A 24,837-nucleotide genomic window follows, 5' to 3' on the forward strand; every position below is an offset into this window, starting at 1 on the left:
TATAATTTTTGTATCTAGGTGGAAATGAATAGAACAAGAGAGAAATTTGAAGCAGGGAGACCAATTAAGAGGCTGTTTTCAGCAGAATAACTCTAAATCTCATGAAACCTTAGGCAAGATTTGAAACCAGGACACCCTTATTTTAGCATCTGCTGAAGGCTCTGAGCCTTCACTATAGCATAAGTAACCAGGCATCACAAAATGAGACTTTAGTGCCATGGAAAACATGATTTTTGACGTCAAAATATGCCCATTAAAAATGCCTCATTAAAAAACATTCTTCTCTTAGTGTCTCTGTATACTGACATGCCCTCTACACACACACACACACACGCGCGCGCCCACACTCACAGAGTGACTGACTGCTAGCTTGCTTAACACTCATCCTAGAACTGAAAAAGGACCTTTTTGTTTTTGGATAATTGCATTAAGAGAACACTGGGAGAGGTTTTGTTTTGTTTTGTTTTGTTTTGTTTTGTTTTCCTATACAAACATGAACTAATCAGAAATTTGCCTCGTTTCTGACTTCGTATATTATTCCTGGTCATCTCCCTATGCCATTGTACTGAAGCTTTCTTGGTTCTCTTGGTCAGTGGTATTTCAATCAAAAAATATTAGAGTGAGCTCATGCATATTTATATTTTTCTGTAATCTGCCTTTTAACCTTTTTAAAAATTCTCTCTGATTTTCCTTTCCTTTTAGATTCAGTGTCATGCAGTTGTTCAATGGTACCCGCTACCAGCCAATCCATTTCCTCCTTTCTGGCATCCCAGGGCTGGAGTCTGTGCACATCTGGATCTCTATCCCACTGAGTGTCATGTATGTGATTGCTCTTCTGGGAAATTGCATTATCCTCTACATTGTACAGAAAACCCCTAACCTGCATGAGCCCCAGTATATCTTCCTGTCCATGCTGGCAGGAACAGACATGGGCATGTCTGCATCCACGCTGCCCACAGTGCTTAATGTCTTCCTTTTTAATAACCCAGAGATCGAGTTTCACAGCTGCCTGGCCCAGATGTTCTTCATCCACACATTCTCTTCCATGGAGTCTGCCATCCTTCTGGCTATGGCCTTCGATCGCTTCGTGGCCATACGCAGCCCACTGCACTACACCATGGTCCTGACTCATTCTCGGATCATTGGGATGGGGCTGGCAGCTGTTATGAGGGGTGTGGCCCTGATGGCACCTTTGCCCATACTACTCAAGCAACTGCCCTTCTGTAAGAGCATCATTCTCTCACATTCCTTCTGTTTCCATCCTGATGTGATGAAGCTGGCCTGTGGTTCCATCAGGGTCAACATTATCTATGGCCTGGCCCTGGTCCTCTGCTCCTTTGGCATTGACTCTGTGTTCATTGTCCTCTCTTATGCCCTTATCCTGAAGACAGTTCTAGGTATCGCTTCACGAGAGGGACGACTCAAAGCCCTCAACACCTGTGTCTCACATATCCTCACTGTTTTCATCTTCTATGTGCCACTCATTGCCTTGGCCTTGATCCACCGAATTGGCAAGTACCACTCCCCCCTTCCCCATGTCACCATGTCCAATATCTTCCTTTTTCTAACACCTGTTCTCAACCCATTGGTATATAGCATGAAGACTAAGCAAATCAGAGCTGTTTTATTCAGGCTGTTCAAGACCAGACAGAGTGGGGGAAAGGGAAAAGTAGTCTCTTATTAAAGTGACTGTGGTTCTTTACTGTCTTGGAATGCACTGGGAATTAGAAAAGAATGGGGAGCAGTATATTTATGTCTGAATATCCTTTCTCTTCTCTGAGATGAGATACACCTCCTTCAAAATTCATTATGTTGCAGAATATTGAATCTAGAAGGACATTTGAGATTTTCTAGTCTACGGGTTCTTAAACTGTGGCCTGCCAAGAAATCCATAGATAGATTTCAGGGATCCCATAAACTTGCAACTTTTAATATTTTGATAAATGAATTTCAATAGAATTGATGTCTTTTATATTTTATTGTATGTACTTAAAAGATTACTCTGAGGGGTTCATATCTTCATCTGACTGCCAAAGCAGTGCATGGTACAAAAGGGGTAAGTATGAGCCAGTCTGGCATGCTCATTTCATCTCTTGCATCTGAGCTGTTCTGCCTATAATACTAACACCACCTTCATCAAAGTCCTCATAACCTATTGTCCAGAAAATTACAACAGCTGCCTAATCATGTTCCATAACTCGAATCTCTCCCCTTGGCTACTCTGTCCTCATATTTGCAAATGATTTTTCTTATTTAAACAAGTTACTCCCCTACTCAATAGTCTCTAATAGCTCCCTATTGCCTCTAAGATACAAGGTAAGCTCCTCTTTTTAGATTTTAAAGCCCTTAACTACCTGGTTTAACATGCCTCTGCAGCCTCATTATCCATTTCTCTATTTCCTGTACTCTATGGGCCAGCCAAACTGGCCTTTCTTTTGTCCCTCACACGTGGCACTACATCCCCCATTTCTGAGCCCTCAAACTCATTAATGACTGAAAAATACTCCCTTCTCACTCATGCGTCACTGAGAATCCATAACTTCCTTATTGTTGTGGAATAAGCACAACCTTCTACAGAAAGTGCTTCCTAATTCCCATAACTGCTGGGGCCTTTTCTCCCCAACTACTTTATCTTTATTCTCTTCCTCTTTATTTTTTATATTCTCATACTATGTGTACTTATGGTCTTCTCCATCACCATGTATGCTCCAGAAGAGCAGGGAAAGATTGTATACCCAGTGCCTGGGATGTAGTAGTTATTCAATTAATATTTATTGGTTGACTAATTGCTAATTACAGATAAAGAAACTGAGGCTCACACAGAGGGAACTTGACTTGCTCAGGGTCATGTGATATTAAATAACGGAGTTATGGTCTGAACCCAGGCCTTCTTTACTCCATATTTCCATATTTTTGGGGGAGGGTTTTCCTCCACTTTGCTTTACAGATATTTTTAGCACCCACACAGATGAAATCACAAGTCTATAGCCCTCCTCCACATGAAAGGCCTTCAAATATTGAGTCTTCATTTCTCCAGTTTAAGCATCATGCACAGTTCATTTAATCAATCTTCATATGATAATACTTCATCCTCATGTGTGCCTATGTATGCATTCGATTATGAGAATATGCCTGTATGCCTGTGTGTGTACTTGTGCACTACATGTTTATGATGTTGTCTGCAAGTGTTTCATTTTGCACAAGAACCAAACTCTTGTCCTTCCCTCATCAACATTCCCTCAACCCCCTACTGCTGGTAGGAAACTCTATTCTGTCTTCTCAGGCTAGGCTAAGGTGTGGAACAGCATTAGCTCCAATATTCTTTCTGCTGATTGGGGATCAGATCAAACTCCAGGGGAAATACTTGATTATATGTTCTTCTCACAGTTTCCTTGACATACCCCTCCAATGAAAATGGACATAGTTTCTTGTTGTCTTCCCTGTGCCCCTCCAACCCCCATCGCTAGAACCCAGACCTCCAGAGACCATGGTTTAGAAGAATCAGCACACTTGCTCTGTTATACCCCACCTTGCCCTACTTTCTACTTCTGGAAGCTATGAGTAAATTAATTCTGAAATTGACAACGAAAAGATTGTATTGATCAGCTGCCTGATAGGTATATCCATCATTTCAGTAATTCCTCAAATGAAAACAGCCTACCCTGGCTATAGTTTCCCTTTTATTTGCTATTTCTCTCATTATAATGTAAGCACCTTGAGGTGAGAGGAAGATTCACTTTTATATTTGTATCTCAAGTTCTTATGTTAGTGTTTGATGCACAGCACGGCTTAACAAATCTTCTTTCATTCATTAACAGACAGAACAGGTACCTGAAAGACAACACAGGCACTATATGGAAGGAAGGGTCTTTTTTAATGTTGAATGTGTCAAGAATTTGCATTCCACTTTTTGTATATGAGCTGCCATAACAAGCACAAGGAAGGGCCCTTTAATGCACATACTGAAAAGTAGAAAATTTCCTCCTCTTAGCAAATAGGGTGAAAGCAAACTTGTTAAATTGGGCTTTATTAAAAATGGCTTTGGTATGACCCAGGTTGTGTGCACATATGTATGTATGTATTCCGTAGCGAGTCAGTCCGTCCACTGGTTATATACATACATATATGCACACAGTTACACATATGGGCATGATTATGTTTCTGTGCACAGATAGTAGTTATATACATGTATATGCACATTAAGTGTATTGTATATAGAAGCATGACATGTGATTATGTGTGTATGTAGCAAAAATATTATCCATGTACATAGGCATGCGCACACATGTGCATGATTAGGCATGCATACATGATTATTCTTATATGTAGTCACATACATATATGTATACATGAATATGTACATGTGTCTGAATGTATTTGAGTACATTATACACGTTAGTTATATACATGTAACATTCATAGAGAAGTTTCCTGCATCTATTGTCGTTGTTTTTGTGTAGTCATTTCAGTCACGTCCAACTCTTTGTGATACTATTTGGGGTTTTCTTGACAAAGATCCTGGAGTGGTTTGGAATTTCATTCTCCAGCTCATTTTACAGTTGAGGGACTGAGACAAACATGGCTAAATGACTTGTCCAGGATCACACAGCTAGTAAGTGTCTGAGACTGAATTTGAACATGGGTCTCCCTGACTCTATGTCTGGCACTCTAGTATTTGTGCCACCTAGGTGCCCCAGCATGAGTTAAACTACATGGCTATCAAGGTATCTTCTGACTCTAAGACTCTATATGTGTATGTATATGTGCATGTATGTTAACATGTATGTGGATATGTATGTAAACACACACGTACATGTTCATATAATGATCTGAGTTTAGTTCTATTAATGTATACTTATGCATATGCACGTGAATTTAGTGTGTCACTATACATGCATGTAATAGTCTACTATATCAATAGATTATAAAATCTTTGAGGGCAGGAAATATGCCATTATTATCCTTATTCCTCCAGTATGCGATACAGCTTCATACACATAGTGAACACTTTAAAAATGCAGTAAAACTAAATATTTAAATGAGTACATACATCCTTACATGTTCAAGTGTATTAAGAAAACATATATTCATATCAGTTATCACAAGTGTATACAATGCAAATATTATATACATTTGAATACACATGCATATTTGAATATATTGTATTATATAATATATATATTGAATATGCCTATTTTATGTTTATTCAAATACATTTAAGTCAGTGAATATGCACATATCTGTATACATGTATTGTCATTTGACTATTCACGTATACACACCTTATATTGTTTCATTTAAATGAAAGCACATGAACATTTACAAAACTAAAATGTGTTTATAATGTTCATTTGAACCACTCATATACGTATATTCACACTTTGTGCATCTATTTGTGAATAGGTTGTATATGTATAAATATCTTAATTTGCGGGGAGAAAGAACTCCCTCCATTAAGGCAGCTCAGTCTACTGCTTGACTTCCTAAGATGGGTGACCTCAGGGATGTCATGAGGCTTAGGCTTCCAGTTTGTGACTGCTCTCTGGATATCTCTGCTAGGTGAAAAAGTAAAGGAAATTCCGTAGCGAGTCAGTCCGTCCACTGGTTATAGTACATGCTTGTAATCACCACTAGGGCGCCAGCATGAGAGCTGGCCATGAATGTTGTGTTCTGACGTGATGACTTTTCCCTTCAGCACACTTCCCCAGTGACTTCCTACCTCCTGAGCTCTTGGTTCAATTTCCTGAACTTTTTTCTCAGTCCAGATGTCTTCACCCTTTCTCCAGCTCTGACTTATGTTGTTCACTGTTTTGTTTTGTTTTTTCTTGTGTCTCCATTCTTTATTCCCTGGAAACCAAGTTCTCTCAGGCCAGACTCAATAAAGACTTTTATACTCATTATTTTTATCATCATCTGGCCATAGCTCTCATGATTCTGGAACATATTTCTATTCCCATAACATATTACTTTTTACGAGAGTGAGTTCCTATGCTTATGGCCCACTGTCCACAGATTGGTCCTGACTAATAATTGTAGGAACACATTCTCACAAATTAACATTTATATTTTCAGCCCCTCTGCTTGGCTTTTGTTAACTTTAATGCGCCTTTGAAGTCCTATATAAGGTCTTTATCAAGGAAAAGAATGTAGGGCACCAAAGTCAGAGAACCTATGTCTCATTTCTTCCCAGGATGGTTAGAAAGAGATCCCCTAACCCTTGGTCAATCATTCAGTCTCCTAAGGTTATATCCCGGGCTTCTTTCTTTTTTTCTCTCTAGACTATCTCATTTGGCAATTTCATCTGCTCTCACTGATTCAACTTTCATTTCTATGCAGATACATCCCTAGACTCTCTCCTGTCCTACTGTTAAGGATTTCCTACTGCCTCTTGGACACCTCAAACTGAATCCTCTGTAAGAGTCTTTAATTCAATATGTCCAAAACAGAACAAATTATCTTTCCCATCAAATTCTCCCTCCTCAAAAAGTAGTCACATAGCACAGTTCCCAGCCTATAGTAGGTGCTTAATAAGTGTACATTGACTATTTGTTTGCAAGGATCAATTGAGATAATGCATGTGGCCTAGAAGCCACAAATTTTGTCTCATAGCCATTAGAAGAGATGGTTTGGAAGATAGCAGCTATCAACGAAGTGCTGAGCATACACGTTCAGAATTTTTCTGAGGCACATCTTAAACCAGAAATATTTTGTTATATTTGTACTATTCTGCCTGATGACATTTATCTGTGAAAGTGGATTCATTTTGGTTAAATAATTCTCTCTGTTTCAGCCATTCTTGTGTTTGGTGATATTGAATTTATCACTTCACTCATCCATTCATTTACTTATTCTGTAATCCTTTAAACATATTCATATTGTTTTCACAATTCTTTGCGTGGTGTTGAAGGAAACAAAAGAAGCATCAGACAAGATGGTCAATCTCCTGTGATTTAAGTTATAGTTGGGAAAATAAGACAGACATAAATTAAAATCCATTGAATTCAATAAATATTTGCTGCCTACTAATTAGCTATATCAAAGGTCCACTTGCTAAATGTAATAAGAAAGGTTTAATGTGTTACAGTTGTTCAGAGAGGAAGAAGATCACTTCCAGATTTAGGGATTGGGTATCTCAAAGGGCTTCCTGGAAGAAGTAGCATTTGAAATATCAAAAGGCTTGAGTTTTGGTAGGTAGAGGTAAATAAAATTATCTGGTAGTTTTATATGTATCAATTTTTTCTCCTCAAGTTGATTGAAAGCTCTTTGGTGAAAGGTGCTATGTTTTCTACCTCTTACATGTTCCTCAACCTCTGGCCTGGGATTGAAATATATATAGATTTCCTGAATTGTATTTCAGAGAAATGAAATGATGTGCCATAGGTCTCACAGGTAACAGGTTCAGTAAAGAAGAACAAGGACTTGGACCTAACTTCTCTGACTTCAGATCCAGAATTCTCTTTCCCAAGGTGCAACTTGCACATCTCTTCAGCACCCTACTCGGTGCCCAGCACAAGAGAATACATAGTCAATGCTCCTAAGTGTTTGGTGATTCTCTGGCTGATTTGTTACTTCACCATCTAGGCATCTCTCTGAATGTTTCCATTTTAGTCTCTTCCCTGTTCTTCAATGAGCAGCCTGAAATGGACTTCCTGCTGTGCCAACAACAGACAGACTACTCCCCAGGCCAATTGTAAATAATAGCCAGGCAAAAAGTGCACCCAGCAGTTGTTACCGACATCACCCACTCTGCCTATTATTTATTGACATTAGCCACCCCTCACATTTCTTTCACTTCTGCACTCAGTCTGCACTTCTAAACAAAAGCGTCTTAATCTGTAATATTTTCCCATCTCCCTGCCCTATAAGGATAAAAGGAAGGAGGAGGTCATTCTCTTTAGGCTGGTGACTTGCTACAGTATAAGCAGTTAAGTCATCCATTTATAGAACAGAGTAAAGCAGAGATTCTGAGTAAGAGAATGGGAATAAAAAGTTTGGCAACTCCCAGCTTCTTGGTATGGATCCATTTGTCTGTTGGCAAGGCAAATAGAATTAAATGACTTGCCGAGGGTCACACAGCTAGTAAGCATCTGAGGCTGGATTTGAACTCTGGTCCCCTTGACTCCAATGCCAATGCTCTATCCACTGGTCCACCTAGCTGCCATGGTATGGATCCATTTTCAGAGAATTTAGTTACTTTCTTTCATGAATGTAAGTTATAAGATATATTGAATTTCTAGACTATAAAAACAAAACAGAATAAAAATTAGGTGATTTGGGATTCCACATGTATCTGCTCTATTTGTATAGGATCAAAAGTCTAGTGGTCTTCCATAACACTAAGAGGAAGAAACTCTTTCTGCATCACCTCACAGATCCACATATCAGAGGCCACGGGTGTAAGCTAACTCCCAAAGCTAGACCACAGTGTTCATTCCTTACAAATTTTCATCTACAGCTCCATCTGTCCCTCAAAGCTCAGTTCATTCTCCAGCAGTGACCCTCTGAACCCAGACCCGTCTCTGTAGAGCGGCCTGGATCTGCCGGGATTTGAGACTATAAACCAGAGGGTTAAGAACTGGTGTGAGGAGGAGGTAAGCATTGCTCATGGTAGCATAGAGGAGTGGGGGTGTTCCATGGGCATAGCGGTGCATCACAGCCAGGCTGATGAGAGGGAGGTAAAAAATGAGTACAGTGCATAGGTGACAGGCACAAGTCTGCATAGATCGTAGGCCCCTGTCACTAGCTCCCAGCCTCAGGACAGTGGTCAAGATTTTCAGGTAGGAGGCTATGATGAATAGTGCATCCACTGCAAAGGTGCAAAGTACAAAGACTAGCCCATAGGCACTGCTGAATGTAATGTCCCCACAGGCCAGTGTCAGCAGGTCTGGGTAGTAGCAGTAGGAGTGGGAAAGAATGTTGTCTCTGCAAAAGGAAAATTGCTGAGGAATGAGGGCAGTGGAGCCAGCAGTACAGCACCACGTATGAAGGCAGCCCCACCAAGGCAGACAATGGCATGGCTAGTTAGGATCTGGGAATAGCTCAGTGGGGAACAGATGGCTACCAGGCGGTCAAAGGCCATGGCCACAAGGATTCCTGACTCCACAGAGGAGAGTGTGTGAATGAAGAACATCTGGGCCAGGCAGGCATCCAGGCCAATCTGGTGAGCACCAATCCAGAAGGTGCCCAGGACAGTTGGCAATGTCGATAGGGAGAGGCCCAGGTCAGTGAGTGCCAGCATGGCTAGGAAATAGAACTGTGGCTCGTGTAAGCTCTGCTCAGTCCTAACAAGGAGAAGGAGAATAGTATTTCCTATCAGGGCCATGAAGTAGAGGAGGCAGAAAGGAATGGAGATCCAGACGTGTAAATTTTCTAGTCCAGGGATTCCAATGAAGATAAAGGCTGGCTGTTCATCAGTGGTGTCATTGGGAGCCAACATGGTGGGTGGCTATTAGAACTGGGGCTTAGGAAGCTCTAAGACCTGAAAATAAAAGTAAGAGATCCAAAAAGATAATAATGTGAACATATTTTGGAGATAATTCTAACTTGCAGGGGTGTCAATGAAGTAATGGAATGCTACTCAAAGGAGGTTGATGAGCTCAGATGTTATCATATTGACACAATTATCTGGGAAAACAGTCAAAGATATGTATTCCTCCCAGTGCTAACTTATTCTCCAGGAAATCTTCTGCAAGATTCAGGTAACTGTACCATTATATTCCAGGGTATTCCATTCTTTTGAGCTATTATTTCACCAAGTGGTTTCATTACATGCAGTACATCACATCTCCCTGTCAAGGTCATGAACTCTATGCACTTTTTCCAGGGTGTGGTTGTGACTAATTAGTGGAATGATGGGATGGTAGTTGGGCAGGCAAACAGAATTGGGTGGCCTAGCTGCACAGAAAGAGAGGGAAGGAGAGGATGAGCTTTCTCCATACCTAGAATAATCAGCAATGCTGAGGTACAATGTTGGAAAGCTACAGAGAGAGCCACCTCCAGAGGTCCTTCACCTTAGGCATCTGTGGAATCAAATAATGTAGATGAGAAAGTTGAGGCCTTGGCAGGGAAGTCAAACCTGGGAGGTTTGACATGCCTAACGCCAAAGGCCAAGTCAGGCCCAGAGCTAAAACTAAAATCTAAGTCTCGTGAATTTTAAATCTAATGACTTCCATTCCCACCCACTCCAATAGTTAGTATCTTCCATCTGAGATCAGCTTCTATTTATTTACGTTGTATATATCTTGTGTGTACAGTGGTTTGCATGTTTTCTTCTCAGTAGAATGTGAGCACCTTAAAGGCAGAGAGTGATTTTTTTCCTTTCTTAGTATTCTCAAGTCCTTAGTAGGGTGTCATGCTTAAAACATACTTTTTAACTGACTGTTTTCACTACTGCAAAATGCCTTCTGTACTTCTAACAGTTGTAGCAGGTAAACTATGTAGAGGAAGTGAAAATTACACATGGCAGGGGGCAAATGGTTGTAGATAGAATTTATGTAAGCAAATGATATTTAATTCATTAAGAAAGATCTCTGAAAAAGTGAATTGTGAAGAATCTTTTGGGAAACCCCATATCCAATCAGCCATTATTACTAACCTATTATTCCATTATCAACAAATACTTATTAAGTAACTATATTAATGTGCCAGGCAATATATAATATCATACATTGTGATACACATTGTGGTATAGTGTTTTTAATTTAAGTATGTAATTTAATTTAAGTAAGTAATTTGTTCTTTCTGCTAGGCTATGAGTTGCATGAAGCTAGTTGCCTGTGTTTATAATTTTTTCACTATCTCTGGAAATTGTATAGGGTTTATTGATGTTAGGAAGGAAGCAAAAAGACAGGTGTATATTAAGCATCTCCTATATGACAGGTATTGTACAAAGTGCTTTATACATATTTTCTCATTTGATCCTCACAGTAACCTTGGGAGGTAAGAGGTGCAATGATTATCTCCATTTTGCAGATGAGTAAACTGAGGCATGGAGAGGTTAAGTGATTTGTGTAGGGTCATACAGCTAGGGAAATGTATAAGGGCAGATTTGAATTCAGGTTTTCATTACTCTTGCCTAAGCACTCCCTCAATTGTACCACCTGGCTGGATTTCGTATATATGATAATTAATAAAGGAATCTAATCTGAACTTATCTCACGCTAAGACAACTTTACACCTCTTCTTTTGATTCTCTCAATTATCCTGTGAAAAGGGAACACTTGGATTACTGATTGATGAAGAAATAAACCCCAAAGAGTTTAAGGGACTTTTTTTTTTTAGGCAATTGGGGTTAAATGGCTTGCCCAGAGTCACACAGCTAGTAAGAGTCAAATGTTTGGTGTGAGGCCGGATTTGAACTTAGGTCCTCCTGACTTCAGGGCTGGTACTCTATCCGCTGCACCACCTGGCTGCCACAAGAGCCTTTCTTAATATCAAGCTGTGAGTCAGTTTTGGAGCCAGGTTTTGGCTCTGGATCCAGAAGTCTCCACTGTACTACATTGCCTTATGTCTGTAGGGCATGAATTTGTGGCTTCATTTGTTATAGGGAATTTCCAGATAAGATATCTCCCTCTACCAATGCAGATTGGCGTCTTCTCTGGAACTTGTAGTCTTAGAAAATTACCTATAGCTTTGAGAGGTTATGTTACTCTCACAGGGCTACATACACATCAGAGGCAGGACTTAAACTCAGGTCTTCCTGACTAGCTCTCTATTCCTGTACCATGTCCTTTCTACATAATTTGCTTAAAGCAAGGAGTCTTCAAATATCATGTAGAAATACCACTGTGTGTGGAATTTAATGATCTGGATTATTCCATTATCAACAAATACTTATTAAGTAATTATATTAATGTGCCAGGCAATATATAATATCGTACATTATGATATACATTGTGGTATAATATTTTTAATTTAAGCATGTCATAAATCTTTATGTGTTTCCATTTCTTCTTCTGTAAATAAAGGATGATTACACTTCCATTATCTACTCCCCAAGGATGTTGTGAAAAATCAGTGTGATGGTGGATATGAAGCACCCAGAAGTCAAAACAACATGTAATTGAATTGTTATCATCATCATCATATCATTTCTCCGCTTAAGATTCACTCCAATGTATACTCATAGCATGATGGTAGCACTGAGTTCTTGAAGACTGTAGCAATAGGACATAGTCTCTGGATGATCCAGTCAAGCTAGAAAAGCTGTAAGTATATGTCTCCTAATATATTGTTTATCTGTTATCCTAGTGCTAATCTATTCAAATGTAGAGAGGTATATCACTAGAAGAGTGGTCAAAAGCTGATGAAGTTGAAGGGTAGTGGCAATTCATGAAGTTGGCCTGACAAGATACATAGGGGACCAAACTGTATTAGTGGGTTCTGTTCTTTTCTGGGAAGAATACAGAAGGATTATAATACATGGTTCTTGCTTTCCAATATCTAACAGCACATGATATAACAAAGAACTATATAATTTTCTATTTCATAGAAAGGGAAATAATATCAGATGAATGGTGGAAGAGAGGTGCACTAAGCTGGCAAATGGAGAAATCAACTTAATGTTTGGAGTTGTAAGGGAAGGCAGATAACTGGTTGATTCATGCAAAATGAAAGATGAGAGGAAGGTCAGACTTCTTGAAGAAGGTGCCATTTTAGTAGGCTTCAAAAAGATGGGTGGAAAATACTACAAAAATGGAAAATGATAAATATTGGAGGGTCTGTGTTAAAACAGGCACATTGATGCACTCCTAGAACACCTGAGGATAGTTCCAAACATTCTGGAAAGCAATTTGAAATTATATTTAAAAGTATATACATATGTGTGTGTGTGTGTGTGTGTGCACGCACATGCAGGCATGTGTGTGTGTATATATGTATATATATATATATATATATATATATATATATATATATATATGTGTATATGTATGTATGTATGTATGTATGTATGTATGTATGTATGTATGTATGTATGTATTTCTGAGGCAACTGGGGTTAAGTGACTTGCCAGACTCACACAGCCAGTGAGTTTTATGTGTCTGAAGGCAGATTTGAACTCAGGTCCTCCTGACTCCAGGCCGGGTGCTCTATCCACCGCGCCACCCACCTGCCCCGAAAAATATATTTTTGTAATTTTTTTTTAATAGAGGAGGTGAAGTTGTGCTACAGATATGAATTGTTGCATGAACTTTGAGATGAGTCCGTTGTATTCTTAGTTTTACTTCCTTATTTTATACTGTTACAGGAAACCACTTACAAAGTGGGAACAATCTATAAATGTAATGTAAAAATGAAATATATCAACAAAATTTTTAAAAATTATATGAGAGACATGAAGTATGGGACGTGTGACATTTCTTTTTTACCTTAAAAGCTGGAGATTTGTCTGTCCTTCTGAGGGTTTATAATAGCCATTAGTCTATTGATAAGCCCAGGTATATAAGTACTGAACATATAGATGACCAGAAGCAAGCAATTTTTGTTTTTAAATTTTGCTTCACAGAAATACTGACAGTTGACATGTGCAAGTTATACAAGGTCTTGGAGCCTCATTTCCTATCTGTAAAATAGTGATCCTAACACTTCTACATCCTGTTGCGGTGAAGAAAGAACTTTGCCCACTTTAAAGCACTACAGAAAATTATGTTATTATTGATTTTACTCTCCATTTTGCCACTGTTTCCTTTCCAATTACTTTTGCACATGTTTAGGTAGCCCATCCAGTCCATTCAGCTGTCATTACATCCCCTTTGCCCCATTCCATAGCTAAACTTCTTTAAAAAGTTGCCTATATTTAATGAATATTCATCCACATTAGCTACTCCACATACTCACACCTTTGTAATCTAAGTTCTACTCCCAACACTTTACTGAAACCAATTTCTCTAATGTTAACAAGGATCTCCCTCTGCAGCTTTTGATACTACCATGTTTTCTCTCTTGACTTGGTTTCAGAGACCACATATTCCCCCTTTTTCAACTCCTACCTACAATCAGTCTTTATTTTCTCTTTCCCTGGCTTCTTATCCCTTTTCCAACCCCTTAATTAAGAAGTCTACAACTGTTTAATCTTGATCTTCATTTCTCTTTCTACATTATCACAATTAGCAATCTCATCTGCTCTCACAGGTCATTACAAAGTCTTTATCTCTAGCCTTGACCTCTCTTCTGAGCTTCCAGACCCACATCTCTGGCTGCTGATCAGATTTCTCCACTTGCATGTCCTGCCAGGAATTCAAATTCAATGAAAGATTATGACAAAACCTGATGCCTTTCCTCCTAAATCTTTCTGATGACTTCACGTTATCCATATTAGCATCCATGTCTTCCTTTTCAAAAATCTTGCAGGTAATCTTTGATTCTTCCCTCTTTCTCTCCTGTCATATCTAGTCAGTTAAGTCCTGTTTATTACACCTCTTAACATCCCTGGCATCCTTCAAGTTTTAGTGTTACTTTACTTTTCCAGGCTTCATTAACAATAACTACCTTCATATTTCAACCAACTCTTGAACAAGAACTATGGTCCACTACCTTTATGCCTTTGTTTACATTGTTCTCAGTGCCAGGTTTTCCCTCTCTTAGTTTTTGACATATGTTATTATCCATCCTTGAAAGTCCAAGTCAGACACCCTCTCCCTCATGAAGCCATCCTTCCTTGAGTCCCTCAATCAGTAATGACCTTCCCCTTGGACAGTGCACAGGACTGACTTTGCAACTCACCAAGTCATTTATCATATATTGAAATTATTTGTATTGATATGTCCCCCTTCTAAACTTTAAGCCCTATAAGACCAAGAATCATGTTGTACCTAAATTTTGCACCTCCTCCATTACCACAAAAGGGCTTTACAGACAACAGGACTCAATAAATGCATATTGGATTACTGAATATAAATGTTCTTAGCCACTTTCCCTGCTTTCTTGAGAGTTACTCATCAAAAAAAAAAAAAAACAAACCTCAATCCTATTCAATTTCCTTAGAATGGCTACAAATCATGAGCTTGGTCAGGACTGTGACATATGTTGTCACTTACCTGGGACCTGTAGTGAGAAATCCTGCTGAGTTGTAGTGACTTCTCAGAAGAATCACAGGATTTCACAAAAGGTATGTGTACAGTGGTAAATTAATATTCAGAGAAAAATGATAAACTTGGTCATGAGGAAAAAGAATAAAAAAATGACAAAGCTGGAAGTGAATTTATAAATCATTTAATAATGCCTCCCATCCCATCCCAGTGCTCTCTATTTAAAAAACAGAAAACAGGCTCAGGGACAGCTAGCCTGATAGTGAGTCAGTTTTTCCACTAGAACTAGAATCCTGCCCTCTTAATTCTCACCTTGTGCTCTTTCCAGATGAACAATTTTGGAGTATATCTCTCCAGATTAGGCACTGCTATTGGACAGAGAAGAAGAGAGTTACTCTCTACCCTCAAGTTGTTCACCATGTGGCTGTTAAAGTAACACTCACAGATATGTGGAAGCAATGACTGGAGCACAGCACAACATTATTAATTGCATAATTACACACCATAGAGCAAATAATTAAACCCAAGTGACTGGCAAGTAAACAGCATCAAATCATCTATCCCTGAAAAAGAAATAAAACAGTTGACCAGAGAAAAACACAGGTGCCCACCAGCTAAACTTCCCTTTCTTATCAGCCTTCCTCTTCTCTGTTCTACCCTTCACACCTGATCCTAGTATTCAGAGGCATCCCCAAATCTTTGTTCTTAACCTCCTGAGTCCAGCAATGTTTATTCAATCCAACTTCTTGGGCTGGGATATTTCATCTTCTCACTTCCCACTTCTCACATCTCAAAAGCCCTTACTTGCTTTCTTTTAACCTCTTCACTCTCCTGTATATCCATGATCATCTTTGTGCCAGACAGCATATCTCCTCTGTTAAGGAACTAAACCCCTATCCCAAATAGGCAGAATCTTACTTGAAGCTTAATGTAAGGCAGGATGGAGGAAAGAGACAGAACCCACCCAAGAGACTTGAGGGTTCTATTGAGATTAACTGAAGCTTTATCAGTACAAAGAGTTTTCAATATTCACATGCCAGTTATTTATATTCAGTGAAGTACCCAGAAATATTGGGGAAAGGATCCATTGCTCTTCAGGCACTGTTTTAGATGGGAGGTCCTTGGAGGATTACCATGCTTGGTGTCAAGAGACAGAGTTTTAGTGTCTAACTCCAAAATGTAACAGCTGTGTGACTGCCTCTCCCTCTTCATCTATGCATACTGGCTTCCCTGTCTTCTTTTAAAATCTCATCTAAAATCCCATGTTTTATAGGAATCTTTTTTCCAACTCCTCTTACTTCCAGTGCTTTATTTCCATTAATTATTACCTTTTTGTTTGTGTATAGCTTATTTGAACATATTTGTTTCCTCATTGTGTCCCCCATTAGATTGTAATCTTCTTGAGGTAAGAGATTATCTTTAACCTCTTTTTGTACCCCGAGTACCTAACACAATGTCTGGCACACAGTAGATACCTGTAAATGGAAGTTGCCTTACTGACCTAGGGAAAATAATTTACCTTTGCTGAGCTTCATTTTGATCATGTGTAATATGGGAATACTACTTGTAGCACATATCTCACAGGATTACTGCAAGGAAAATACTTTGTAAATCTTAAGGCTCTCTTTAAAAATGTAGGTTCCTATTGGAGTTATCCAAGGTAACCAAGACCTTATGCATATTCTATTCACTGTAGCTGAGAGAACTGTGAGTGTGTGGAATGAGGAGCTTAAAGATAGTACTGTTGTCCAGTTTCAGAAAATTCAGACCTTTCCAACATCTAGAGCAACGTGACATAGACACATGACTTGTTTGGGTCTACAATGCCATTATAGTAAAGAGACTAAGTTAATCCATGTCAAATGTCTAGGAGAAGGAATGTGATAGTTTTGCTGAGTTCAGCTCTAGTATTTCAGGAAAAACGTTACAAGCCAGAATATTTTCAGAAGGAAAATATCTCAGAAAAATAATACAGCAAAAAATTAGAAACAAAATAGGTGCCCCAATATTGGAAAATGGCTAAACACTGGTAAAAAAAAAAAAGGACAATTGAAATATCATGTTATAAAAACAAAAACTAGTAATGTTATAATACATAGAAGTATAGAAAATATGCACAAATTAATGCAAACTGAAATAAGGAAAGCCAGCATGTGATAAAAACAATGAAAATTAAAATAGCCATAAATAACCAAAACAGAATGTTATAGAATTAAAAAGAAAAATTATGACCTCAGAGAAGAAATATGAGATAATACCTTCTCCCACTCCTTCTAAGGAGGCACAGGTTTAGAATTTCATATGTTTTAGGCTTTTTTAAATATTTTGATTACTTTTTTTAACCCATTTTTTTTGGTTCTTTTTCTTTCATTTAAAAATATTTGTTTTAGAGGACAGCTCTCTGAAAGGAGGGAAAAAGGATGCAGAGTAAATATGGGTGAAATAAAAATCAGAAATATCAATAAAAATATATATTTAAGTAAAATAGAAAGCAAGAAAAATTAATAGTTAGATATAGAATAATCTAATTCTCAGAGTGGTCATTAGTGTTTTGATGTTATTTTGGAAGAGGGTCTCCAGTGAAGTGTCAAATAATTAATGCTTGGCACTAGTCAGTTTATAATTTTTTTTCAAAATGTTTAACTTTAATTATTAGAAGTTCAAAAATATTTCATCTTTTCTCAATTACATGTAAAAATGCTCTAAATTACTATTGATTAGAGAATGAAAATGAAAAAATATAATATCCCATCTCACACCTAAAAGATTGTGTAATCTGACAGAAAAGAAAAATGATAAATGTTGGCAGTGATATGGGAAAATTGGGACACTAATGCACCATTGGTGGAGTTGTGAACTGATTTAATCATTCCGGAGAGCAATTTGGAGCCATGCCCAAAGGGTGATAAACCTGTGTATACCCTTTGGCCCAGCAATAGCACTACTAGGTCTGTGTCCCAAAAGAGATCAAAGAAAAAAGGAAAAGGACTAATATGCACAAAAATATTTGTAGCGGTTCTTTTTGTGTTAACAAAGAATTCAAAATTGAGGGCATGCCCATAAATTGGGGAATGGCTGAATAAATTATGGTATATGATTTTAATGGAATACTACTATTGTGCTATAAGAAACAATGAGCAGGATTCTTCAGAAAAACCTGGAAAGACTTACATGAACTGATGGAATGTGAAATGAGTACAATCAGGAGTACATTATACACAACAACAGCAATATTGTACAATGATCAACTGTGAGTGACTTAGCTATTCTAAGTGACACAGTGATCTAAGACAATTCCAAAAGACTCATGATTAAAAACGCTATCCACCTCAAGAAGAGAACTAATGGAGTCTGAATATGTTTCCTCTCCTACTCCTCTTTGAGAAGGTAATTTGATATAACATGTGTGTGTGTGTGTGTGTATACACACACATATACATATATATATATATATACACACGCATATACATATATATATATATATATATGTTTAGTCATACAAATAAAAATGTCCAAATAAGCCATGTTGCAAGAGAAAACATAAATGAAAAAGAAAAGAAAAAATAAAAAGGGTGAATAAATTGTCATATAAATGAGCAAAATATTAGTGTGATTTAAGAAATTATTAATATACAAAAATCAAAGGAAGACTTTTATGAACAACTGCGGTATGAAGTAAGCAGAAATAGAACGGCATACACAATGACCACAATAATTTACCGGCAATGGCAGTATGTGGGAGAAATCCAAAGAAGTCCAAAAGCTGTGCCACTGGTGGAAACTGGGGGAGAAGGCTGTGCTACTCCCTTACTTAAATGAAGGTTTTGGAGCTCACAAATCTGCCCTCCAATCAGAAAATCCAATAAGAGAGACAAAAGGTATTAATAAGATATGAACACCAAGGATGATTCAGATTTGCAGGATAATGATATTTATTAATGATTAGTTTCCCCAGGGCAGCATCTTCCAGAAGTCTAAAGAAGTTCAAAAGAAGTACAGCTTATGGATAATGGAGAAAAAATGAAAATAATTATAGTTTAATAGGATAAGAAAAGTCTTTTATTGATATTGGTATTATCCCCAAATCAAGTATATTTCTGTAGTAATACCACTGAGTGATTTGGCAAGGTTAAGATCAGAATTAGTAAAAATCAGGGAAAAAAAACCCAAATATTAATAAGAGCAAAGAAGTGATGTACAATTGAAACAACTCAATTCTGAGATATTTTAAATAAATACTTCATAAGGAAAATGGATAATGAGCTATAGAAATGATACCAACATTAATTGAAATAATTTTATACAGAGGTCACATTATGAGAAAGCAAGATTACTATGAGTAGAGTTGTTTCATTGTTTGTATTTGTATATTCCCAACATCTTTCACAATGTCTGGCCCATTGTAAGTACTTAAGAAATGCTTGTTGATTACCTATCAGACTTTGGATAGGCTAACAATTTATGAATAAACAGGATATAGAGAGTATTGAAGGTATAGAATGGATGATATGAAGTACATTGAATTAAAAATATTATGTATAAATAAAACCAATGCAGCCAAGATTAGAAGAAAAACAAAATTGGGAGAAATTTTTTATAGACAGTTTCTCAGATAAATATACAAAGAGCTTTGTCAAATTTATAAGAATACAAATCATTCCCCTATTGATAAATGGCCTAAAGATATGGACAGGGAGTTTTTCAGTGAAGAAATCAAAACTATATGTGTGTGTGTGTGTGTGTGTGTGTGTGTGTATATGTATATGTATATATATATATATGTATATGTATATGTATAGTCATATAAAAAATGCTCTAAATCCCTATTGATTAGAGAAATGCAAATTAAAACAACTTTGAGATATCATCTTATACCTACCAGATAAGCTAAAATGATAGAAAGGGAAAGTAATAAATATTGGAGGGGATGTGGAACACTACTTCACTGTTAGTGGAACTGTGAACTGATCCAGCCATTTTGGAGCGCAATCTGGGATTACGCCCAGTGGGTTATAAAACTGCCTCTACCCTTTGACCCAGAAATATCACTACCAGGTCTGTTTCCCAAGGTGATCAAGAAAAAAGGAAAAGGAACCTATATATTCTAAAATATTTATAGCAGCTCTCTTTGTGGTGGCAAAGAACGAAACTGAGAGGATGCCCATCAATTGAGGAATGGCTAAACAAATTGTGGTATACGATTGTGATATAATACTACTGAGTCATAAGAAAGATGAACCGATTGATTTTAGAAAAAAATAGAAAGATCTGCATGAAATATTGAAGAGTGAAATGAGCAGAACCAAGAGAATATTGTACCCAGTAACAGCAATATTGTTCTAAGGACAACTTTGGATGACCAAATCATTTCAAATATTGTAAGTACTCAAATCAACTGCAAAGGATCTATGAAGGAAGATGCTATTTAAATCTAGAGAAAAACTGATAAATAGAAGTATGTGTAGTATGGCTTTACATATATACACGTATTTATGCCTACTGGTAGCCTTTTCTAGGACGAGGTAGGGAGGGAGAGAGAAAAAAATTGAAAAAGTGCACAGCAAAGAACAAAAGAAAACTTAGAAGGAAGCACAAAACATCAGGGTAGCTTTGAAAATTATTTGTATTATTTATTACATAGATTTTTCTTAAAAAGTAAACAATGTAAAATGGAAATTTGTAGTTTTATATTGAATCCTATTTTTATATTGTGTAGATGGAAAAGAGTAAAAAAAAAAAAAAAGAAATGCATGTTGCATGATTGAAGTTTAGTTGTTTTAAACCAGTTTCTAGAACATGACCCAAAAAATTTCATAATGAGCCATAGTCAGCAAACATTTGACTTACTTGGCAAATGGAAAGATGTGGTAGCCAAAAAAAGGGGTTTTGAATTACAACTTCCTTTGTAAAGCTTTGCCAAAAAACGATGATGAATCATTCTGAGTATTATCACCTCATAAGGCACAAATAAACATTTGTGGGTGAAAAGAGCTTACAGTGAGCTTAAGAGGTGATTCCACTAAGGGATGGTGATACAAATAAAAGGAAAGAAATATAAAGTGTGCTATAGCCCAAGTACGCTGTGTATGTTCCTATGGGTTGTCAAAATAAATCTAGCAACAGGTAATGATAGATTGCTAAGTTCTTATATCTGAACCATTTTTGAAATGAGGAGGAGAGCCAGTATTATAACCAAAGGGAAAGAGAAGAAAAGCCTTTGGTACACTGATGGCTTCTATGTTAGTTAGCCAGTCCCCAAGGTAGTAGCCAACTAAATAAATGTGTGTGTGTACACATATGTACATATATTCATACATATACATATATATGCATATACATACACATGTACACATATATACACGTGTGTGTGTGTGTGTGTGTGTATGCCTCCTAAATATTTCTGACCTGAGGGTACAACAGATTCAAAAGAAAAGATAGCCTCCTGGTCACCATTCATTAAGGAGAAAGAGAATATTACAAATTTACACCCTCAGCATGCATTCATTCCCACCAAAAGCTAATTATACAAGAGATCATCAGAAACAACAAAAAGCAAGCAAACCCCTTTATCCAACCAAATAGTAAACAAGAATCAGACATATTATACAGATTAGAATATGCCAGAAAATATAAAGTGAGGAAAATATCTAGATGGGAGTGAGATGAGATCTCAGCTCAATCAAGAAAAAGGCCTTTCTCTTTCAAAGAGAAATTTTTATGAGATCTCTGGGGAAGCAAGATGAAAACCAAGCATGTTGAGGAGACATTTGGAAATTTTGACCATATCCAAAATCTTTCCATTTGTTTTAAAATTGGTTCTCAATAGAATCTTTAAACACTCAACCTTATCTCTCTAAGAAGAAAAGTTTTGCTCCTCTCTTAAGCTCTCATACCAACTTTCCCCCTCATTCAGGGACACAGCTTGCATTCATCATTCTGTCTACCAATTATGGAGAACCTCATGTAAAATTCTGCAGGTTCATCTAGTAATCTAGGTTACCCAATGCTGTCTCTGTTTTGAAGGAACTTCCATTCCAATGTAAAAAGACAATACATTAAAGGGATCTGGAAATTGATTTTGGGGGTACACACTTTGTGGCATAGATCTGAATGTCAGAAAATTACTGTAGAAATGAGGAACCAAGCACACTAAGGCCAAAGCTAAGCTACCAAAGGTCCCAGGTGGTTCCAGGGAGGAAGTCTAGTTTTCAAGTGGGGGAAAATGGAAGGAGATAATAAATAGAAAGAAGATGAAAACATTTTTATAACAAACTATTTTTCCATCCAATTAGATTTTCTTGTGTAGGTGGTCAGACTAACCTCTTTTAAATGATTATGGATATATTCCAGGAAGCTTTATATATCCTACAGCTTGGTATAATGAGCAGAATATCCTTAGGAAAAAAATCTTCAGACTTCACTGTCATCATGCCTTTTCATCTTGAATTCTGTGCTTGCTTTCTTCCAAGCCAGTAGCAAAGATCTATGGAGCCATTCTCTCCTTCTTGTATGCTTAAGCTAATGTTTACGGTGAAAAGTTCAGTAAATAGGGTTATTTGTTGTTAATCTTTTCTAAGAATTTTGAATGACTTAGATTTAAGAAGAAAGCCTTTAAGGTGTGATTTTTCTCTATTTAAAGAAATACTTCTTCACTGTCAACAAACAATTAACACAGTGGATTCTTCCATTTCCCACACCTTTTAGTCAGTTGTGAAATAGTTAAGATATGGTGCATTGCAGAATACTGCTTGTGAAAGCCTGTCTTTCCTCTAACTAATATCATCATCAAAGACTACATTGACTTGAGTAGTTGAGTTTTGTAGAGATTTTTTGGATGACGAGTGTTTATTACCTAGAATATGGCATTCAGATAGAAGTAAAATCGGTATGGTTTGCCCCATTAGTGTGTATGTATACACACACACACATACACACACACACTATGTATCTATATCTATCTATCCATATATATATATATATATATAATAGTAATACAAATGAATAATTGAGCCCAAAATTAAGTTAGCAGTGAATTGCCTTTGTGATATTGGATAAAGGTCCATAATTTTTTTTTACTACCTGCATTATTACTAATAGTGCTGAATGACTGTGAGAGGTGGGATACAAGAGTATCACTGCGTATCCACCTTATAATCTTCCCCACCACTATCAGGTCAGGTAATGAGTACTTAGGTTTTCTCTCAGTTGTTTATAAATATCTTCACTTATCTCAGAAGGTTGTAAGCAAACCCTCTGCATTCAGAGCAAAATACTGTAGTTCAAAGATATTGTGGTTATTATTCTCTTCCACCACACAACTGAAATGACAGGATGGTTTTGAGCTAAGATCCAGCCTCATTAATAAGAGAAAGCCTCCTCAACTGTCATATCACCTGCTGCTGTCCCTTTCCCAATGTCTATTTTTTCTTTCTGGAGCTGAAAAAATATTAGAAGTTCATAAGGGGATACATTTAAATGTAAAATATGTTAGTGAGAATCATGTATTAAGACAATGTTTACCACAGTTTTAAAGATGAGTAATCGGAGGCCCTAAATACACTGATGTATTCTATTTTTGCTTACCCTGAACTTTTTAACATTACATGTATTTCACTCTAATCTATGAAATCTTACCCATGGTGGTCTCATCTTCCATATAGTTTGGCACATTGTGAATTTAAAATAAATATTCCTTTAATTGAGTCACTGAATGTAATTTAGTTCTTTACCAATGTTATCACTTTCTGGACAGACATGACACTAAATCTTAAGTATACCTCTGCTGAATCTTCAAGAGAAATTCTTTTGTTCTAAATTCAAACCTTTCCTATCATTGTGACCACGGACAATCTACTACTCTCAGAGTATCAGTTTCTTTATGTGTTAAATAAGGGTCCTAGAAGATTTCTAAAGTCCCATCCTAGTATAACCTTCTACACTCTAGGAATGTAACATGACGATTAAATTTCTTTGTTGTTATGCTTACTATTGGCCTCCTTGTGTAATATTCTCCAAAATTAATAAATTTTTCTGGATTCACAAGTCTGTGGTTTTAATGTCAAATTTTCCCATTGCCTTGTTCTTTTCTCCCCCCCCTTCATTACGTGACTATATGTTTATCATTGCAATGATCATCACTAATAATAGGAATCATCAATTATTGAATGGATTGCATTTGAGGGTTTGTGATATCACTGAAAAATCTTTGGAATAGGAATCAGAAAACCTATGCTGAAACTTACTAGCTATGTGGCCTTGGATGAGAGAGAGAGAAAACTCTCTCTCTTTCTCTCTCTCTGATCCAACATTTTCTTATCTTTAAAATGAAGAGTTTCTACTAGATGAGTTCTAAAGCCTTTCTAGGTACAGCATTATATGATCTTTCCTTAGCCTGTGAGTAATAATACAGGTGGCTATTTTGATTTCATTTATATCACTATCTGATTTTCTGCTAAACTGGTGTAAGTATATCCAGGATGGGGGAGTAGGGAACTGGTGCCTGTCTCCATGGTGTGATAACAAAGTCCCATTGGGGAACATGATGGAAAGTGTTGATCCTACTTGTTAATTGAATCAGATGAGTGAGGAAAAATTCTCCAAGGCTGAGTCTATCCCCAAAGAGAAACATACCAGGTAACAATAAAACCATTTCTGCTAATCCCTGGCAGATCAGGACTTGGGAATGGATGGATGAGAATGATGGACCTGTAGGGCCCCAGGATAGTCTGGGCTGCCCCTATGGTGAAACCAGGTAAGTATGGGCCATTGCATACTCCAAAGACCAAAGACTCATACCAGCTCTTATAGAGCT

General features: G+C 37.3%; 2 protein-coding genes across 2 annotated transcripts; one reads left to right on the plus strand and one right to left on the minus strand.

Moving 5' to 3' along the window:
- Positions 1–712: 712 nt before the first annotated feature.
- Positions 713–1,684, plus strand: LOC110195087 (olfactory receptor 51I2-like). Its single transcript, XM_020967734.2, has one exon. It carries the CDS (start codon positions 713–715, stop codon positions 1,682–1,684), a length of 972 nt encoding a protein of 323 aa, XP_020823393.1.
- Positions 1,685–8,480: 6,796 nt separating this feature from the next.
- On the minus strand, positions 8,481–9,436 carry LOC110195086 (olfactory receptor 51I2-like). The gene is given in 2 exon segments (XM_020967733.1): positions 8,481–8,929; positions 8,932–9,436. Coding segments are annotated over 2 exon segments (954 nt in total).
- Between the last annotated feature and the right edge of the window lie 15,401 nt (positions 9,437–24,837).

The sequence above is a fragment of the Phascolarctos cinereus genome, unplaced genomic scaffold (genome assembly GCF_003287225.1).
Source record: "Phascolarctos cinereus isolate Bilbo 61053 unplaced genomic scaffold, phaCin_HiC Scaffold_726;HRSCAF=1367, whole genome shotgun sequence".
NCBI classification, from domain to species: domain Eukaryota; kingdom Metazoa; phylum Chordata; class Mammalia; order Diprotodontia; family Phascolarctidae; genus Phascolarctos; species Phascolarctos cinereus.